General features: G+C 32.0%; 1 protein-coding gene across 1 annotated transcript; it reads left to right on the forward strand.

Moving 5' to 3' along the window:
• Positions 1-4473: 4473 nt before the first annotated feature.
• Positions 4474-5145, forward strand: LOC119665646. The gene has a single exon (XM_038074874.1). The coding sequence runs from the start codon at positions 4474-4476 to the stop codon at positions 5143-5145; it is 672 nt and encodes a 223-aa protein (XP_037930802.1).
• The last annotated feature ends 1733 nt before the right edge of the window (positions 5146-6878 follow it).

The raw sequence follows: 6878 nt of genomic DNA on the forward strand, positions 1-6878 counted from the left end.
GCAGCGACCAGACAGCCCTGTCTTTCCTCTGGACAAACCTGCAATTCGCATCATTTTGATGATCTCTCCCCCTATCTCCCAATCTACACTTTTAGCTTTACTAGCCTGATAGACAGTCTCTTTCACAAGATTCGTAAAATCCGGTAGCAGGTCTAGCAGTGCTTGTTCGACATTGCTGCACGGTTTCATATTTTAATTATTTTTTTTATGCTGTCGTTAGGACAAATTAACAAACTAAAAGAAAAAGAAAAAATCTTCTGTTATTTTAAGAATAGATGAAGTTAAAATGCAACAACAAAACAAAATGAGCGTGTTCCGACCGATGACTTACTCAGCACTATCTATTGAGACCCATGTAACTGCGACACTGATACCATGCCTTGAGCCAAATATATCCCTTTTAACCACTCATACTACATATATACTATTTTTTTCTATAATTTTTACTTAAATTCACTAAGAATTTGGTTGAGATTTATTGAATATATCAATACTAATATAATTATATAATTATGTTTACAATTTTTTCTCTCTATTTTTTTTAAAAAACACCATATTAATACAATTTTTTCTATCAAAAAAACAAAAAAACCAATTTTTGGATTATAAATGCATGAAGATATAAATGAAAACAAAATTCATAATTATAACATATGTGTATAGAGAATTTTCTTCATTGTTTAAACTTCTGAGTTAATAATAATTAACTTTACAATCTTAAGTGTTAATATTTTTAGTATTTTTTTTTCTTTCTAAGATAACAAAAAAATCAATAATACCAAAAAAAAATATATATATACTAAAGAAACAATAGCGTGACGAGTGGCCAAGACGTTAGTAACACTTTTTTGTATTATACAAAAAAAAAACAAAGTTCCTTCTGAAATTCGTATGGTTAATTAGCACAGGAAGAAAACATATGTATCAAAAAAATTTTTTATCTATAAAAAACTTGCATAAAAAACAAAAATAAAGAAAAAAAATGGTAAACAAAATAGATCAGTTTAAGGTACTTACTGCAGCCGCTGCAATGACTTCACCATAGCTGCTGTCGTATCTAGCTAAAATTTTGTTTATAGACCAAAAAACTTTTATTGTCTTCAATAAAACGTTAGGCATAATTATAATAATTTATATAGTTATCTAATATATAGAATACTTAATAGAAGAATATATATTTAAAAAAAAATAATATATATTTTTTTAAGGCACTATTTCTTTTTTTTCTAGTTCCTTTAATATATCAAAAAAATTATACTCAAACTCATAAAAAGAAACAAATTGGATTATAAATTCACAAGTGTGCAATTATTAAATATTATTTACTGTAATATAATTATAAAAAAAATAATTTCTGATATAAAAAAATACAAATGATTTTTATATACCATATATTCCGCATTTCAATTATTAGTATTCCGTTTATACAAAATTCTGGAAGTTGATCACCGTAACGGATTTATGTATCATGACTGTTAAAAAGTGTACCGCATCAGTAATAATGTATCACTTTAAAAATACCATTTACGACTTATGTTTTTTTTTTGTTGACTTTAGCAGCATCTCCTAATTAAGACTTTACCCAAAGCTTTTGATGCGTATAAAAAAATAGAAACAAAAAGGCAAAAGCTTTTACTTATTTTTCAGTTTTACAATGTGCGAGCAATTTTTATTTTATTTTTAAAATTAAAACAAATATATTTTAAAAATTACATATATATAATTAATACAAAAAAAAATAATGTGTGAGTGATGTTGCTGCGGAGCAATACTTATAAAAAAATTAAAAAGAAAGTGACCTGGTGCAGAGTAGCCATGGAGGTGATGTCTGTAACCTTTATGTAATTCTTATTATGTTAAGGTGTTACTTTCCACACAGGACTACATAACACGTGCTATTCGACCTGAGGGACTAACTATTGAATTCAACTGCTTTAAAGATAGTTGGTCAATGATAACCGAAAATTTATACCGTTCCAGATATGGTCGATTTTTCCATATTCTCCATTATATCGCGATGCATTCGCGGTGAGTGAAAAGGTTTATTCTGTTTTACTAAGTTTGTGATTAGCATATGTTAAACCATGATCGCACACAATGAATCGTGTACGGTATTTGTTTTGACAAACTAACCCAAAATTTTGTTATTTCGTTTCATGACCAAGAAACCTAAAATACTAAATTAATTATACTTATCTTGAAGTCGAATTTCGAATCGCTGTTTGTTATTTCTGTATGACATACATTTTTCGCATAGTCATTTATTTTGTGGCAGTATAATATGCAATATAATATACGCTTTTTAGTGACATATGTTACTGTGGGCTTGAGTTATGTGTGCAAGACTGTGACAAAGTTCTGGTTATATATAACAGCTGGAAGTTTGAGCACTATTACTGATGTTTCAATCTGGGATCCATGATTTCACTTATTACTTCGATATATCCCACACCACATACCACCATACATCCCCAAATCATAACACCGGCACCACCATTTTTAACAGTAGCAACTGTATTGCGTTCTTACAGCTCCGTATTTTGTTTTCTATACATAATTATCTTGTCATCGCAATCGAAAAGGTTGAATCTGCTCTCATCCGCAAAAATTACATTATACCAAAACGATTCTGGCTCTTTTCCATACGCCTTTGCAAATTGTATTTTTTTGATTCTATTTATTTTGTTCACAAATGGTTTCCTTCATGCAGTTCTTCCTCTATTACCATAAATTTTAAGCGAATTTGGAATACTTTGTGGTGTGACCTCTTTTCCCAAATATTTCTCAACGTTATTACAAAAAATTGTGGCATTTGTTTTGGGATTTTTTTGAACTTGGCGTACTCACCACCGCTCATCCGCCTTGCAAAGTGCTTTAGGACAACCGAATCTTGGATTGTTTTCGACCGATTTTGTTTCTTTCCATTTTTTTTATGATATAATGAATGGTAATTTTTTTTTCACTTTATTCCCATTTTTATAATGTTTAATTACCATACAAGTACTTTAACTTCTGCAGAAGCTTCTCTTCCCTTACGACCCATTTTGGAAACATTAAGACTTCACTGCACAAAACACTTTGTATTAAGAAGCCAAACGCTGGTTTCTTCATAGAAAATAAAAAAATGCGATTTCCCCGTTTTTGCAGTCTCTTGCATTAGTGACGAATACTTTTTTGGTTTATATTTTGGTGATTTTACGCACAAACAAATATACACCCAATATAATACGACATAATTTCACAACCTGCCAGCATTTAACATCGCGAAATAGTAAAAATATCATCGCGCGGGTATTGTAAACAGTCACGGTCGAGTTCGGGAAATCTTCGCGGAATAGTGTTTTGACTGTAGTATTTGTTCCTCAATCGCGAGTTGTGAGAAAATATCATCGCGGAGAATCGTATCAGACGATTGTTTATGTTATTTATAAATTTATTTTGTTACTTACTTTTCATTTTGCATGATTATCTACACAACTGAAACATGTATTTAAGATTTAGAAAATATTGTATTTATTCATATTTTCAATTATTACGTTTAAGTAATATAATTTAATAATATAATATGTAGTAATACTCAACACTATAATGTAATATAAATATATTGATTAATAATACCCTAATAGTTATTAGAATAATTAATAATACTTATTAAAAGAGTAGACGTGAAAATTGCCCAACAGCCGGTACTGCGGCCAGAAGAGACCTATTGTATCAGAATTAATAATAATAGTATTTATAATAATACTAGTAATAATAATAGAAATGATAATATTAGGTAAATGAATTTATTTAAGTGATAATATTAAAAATGATAATAAATTTGAACGTCTTGGAGTAGGTTCTGTAAAAAAACACTTAAGTTAGTTTATACAAACATGTGAAAAATACAAAAGTTACCAACAATAACTGAACTTTCCTGATTAAGCGGGAACTCAGTTTGATGTTCTTGTGATGAAGTATTTAAAAGTGATTAAAAATTGCAATATATTAATATATATTGCAATATATATTTTTAAATAACAAATAATATTTGCACTTACAATTGAAAATGGGCGAGCTACTTTTCTCCATATTATATATTATTATTTAAAAGGTATTAATAATAATAGTATATTAAAATTATATATATTATATTTATTATATTATATTTGTGGCGAACTCGCCTCACACCCTACAGCGCCCTCTATATGTAAATATACACGCAGTCACGCCATCTGTGGGTCAAAAGACCTTTCTAAAGCAGCAGCTAACTTCAGTGACTGGTAACTAGCGTCCTTCTTCTTGTTTAGAGCGTGTTCTTATTCAACTCGTTTTATCATTATCTTATATTGTAAATTATTGTTATTATTATTAAAAATAAAGTGTGCTATTAAAAACCCACATAATTGATGACCCCGACGAAAATTAAACACATAATTGGAAGCAACGCAAGTTATTTATTATTTCGTAGAGTCGAAACAAACTTACACAATGTTGGGTAACGCAAAGCAGAACAAAGAAGCAGAAAAGTCGAATGCCGACAAAGAAACAACATCAAAGTCAGCAGACACGAATTTCACAGCAGTGAAAAACGATATTGATGCAGTGAAGTTAAAAAAGTTGCCTTCATTTTTGCAAACTGACTGCACGAAAGAAGTTCATTTACATGTGATTGATCGTATCTCAAATATGAATTTTCTGATTGATACCGGATCAGCCGTATCCATTATTCCTTTAACAGCAATTACAATTAAACGCAACCTAGTCCCAGATGATCTAAAATTATTCGCAGCAAATAATTCATTAATTAAGACGTACGGTACTAAGAAACTTAGCATCAATCTTGGTTTACGACGAAATTTCAATTGGAACTTCATTATAGCAGACGTCAAATGTCCAATCTTGGGCGCAGATTATCTGGCGAAATATGGTCTAATTCCAGACATAAAATCAAAACGTTTATTAGACCCGCTTACTACATTGTCGTCATCTGGTGCAGTTGAAACCACATCGATACGTTCTGTATACACATTGGATCCAAAGTCCAAATTCTTCACAATCGTCAACAAATACATTGATTTGTGCAGTGCAAATAACTATAGCCTCCCTGATGCATCTGTAGTCTGCCATCAAATAGTCACTGATGGTCAGCCAGTACATTAAAGGTCACGCCGTTACTCTAGGGAGAAATTGAAAGCAATTCGCGAAGAATTTTCAACACTGTTGGAACAAGGAATTACTCGTTCGTCAAACAGTCCGTGGTTGAGTCCAATTCACCTGGTCAAAAAGAAAATAGGTGCCTGGAGAGCCTGCGGTGACTTCAGAAAGCTAAATGTGCAAACGAAACCAGATCGGTACCCGATACCGTACCTAGATCAAGTAGCGGAAAAAGTACATGCTAGCAAATTATTTTCAAATATTAATATACACAGAGCGTACTATAACATACCGATGCAAGGTGGTGACATATGCAAAACCACAGCAAGTACACCCATTGAGTTATTTGAATTTGTAGTCATGCCGTTTGGTCTTAAAAACGCTACGCAAACTTTCCAACGATATACGGATTCATGGTTCAAGAAAATGCCATTTGTCTACTGCTACCTTGACGATATTTTAATATTCTCAGAGAGTGAACAGCAGCATTTGGAACATGTAGAAGCAGTACTAAAAACATTAAATAAGGTCAAGCTTGTCATAAACACCGCCAAGTGCGAGTTCGGAGTTTCACAACTAAATTCTTTAGGGTATGATGTATCAGTCGATGGTATCAGCCCGCCTGCAGAACAAGTGAGACCAATTAATGAATACTCGAAGCCAAAAACAGTAAAAGAAATTCGTCGTTTTTTAGGAATCCTAAATAAAGCACCCTTAAATGAGCTATTAAAAAATTCAAAAAAGAACAACACGCCTATAACATGGACTGCTACGTTAGATACGGCGTTTGGAAACTGTAAAACAAGTGTAACTACATTACCTAAATTAGCATTTTTGTGTTCATTAAGTGCAATTCGATTGACATTGGATGCATCAAGCAACGTAGTTAGTGCAGTACTGGAACAACAAGAAGGTGATGTTTGGCGGCCGGTTGCGTTTTTCTCTTCGAAGCTCAAGGCAGTAAAGAAAAATTACAGCACTTACGACAGAGAGTTGCTAGCTATATATTTAGCCATCAAAAATTTTATACATTTACTGGAAGGTAGAAATTTTACAATTCAAACAGATCACAAACCGCTCATTTATGCATTCCAACAATAATCAAATAAAGTTTCACCACGTCAATCACGACAACTGAGTTTTATTGCAGAGTTTACAACAAACATATCATACATAGATGGTAATGACAACATAGTGGCTGATAGTTTATCCAGAACTGATGCAATTAATATGCCTACGGTTATAGGTTACGAGATGATTAGCAACCATCAGAAATTAGATGAAGAGCTTGTAACGACCCAACTTTTCTTCAAAAGAAAATTAGGGTTACAAAATGCTGGGTGGCCCTAATTCGGTTGGTAAACAACCAAAAACAATACTGCATCGCAACAGAAAGCATGATGCTCAAATGGTAAACAACCAAAAACAATACTGCATCGCAACAGAAAGCATGATGCTCAAATGGTAAACAACCAAAAACAATTCTACATCACAGCAAGTAAACAGGCAAAAAATATTTTGCAAACCAATTATGCGCGTAAGGCGTAATTAAGTAAACAACTTTGGGAAATAGCGGGATCAAAAGCGTCAACAAGACAAGATAAAAACGCATAGCAACCTGCAAATAGGTCTCTTTATGCTTATCCTCGTTGGACAGAAGATCTTTCTGTTGCTAAAAAAAAAAGAATTATCAGTCTAGGAGCTTAAACAGTTACTAAATGGAGGAATCGTTCGCATAG

This window comes from Teleopsis dalmanni, chromosome 1, assembly GCF_002237135.1.
Source record: "Teleopsis dalmanni isolate 2A chromosome 1, ASM223713v2, whole genome shotgun sequence".
Taxonomy (NCBI): Eukaryota; Metazoa; Arthropoda; class Insecta; order Diptera; family Diopsidae; genus Teleopsis; species Teleopsis dalmanni.

Excerpts from the sequence above, each read along its gene's own strand:
- LOC119665646 (XM_038074874.1), top strand. The coding sequence starts at position 4,474 with ATGTTGGGTAACGCAAAGCAGAACAAAGAAGCAGAAAAGTCGAATGCC.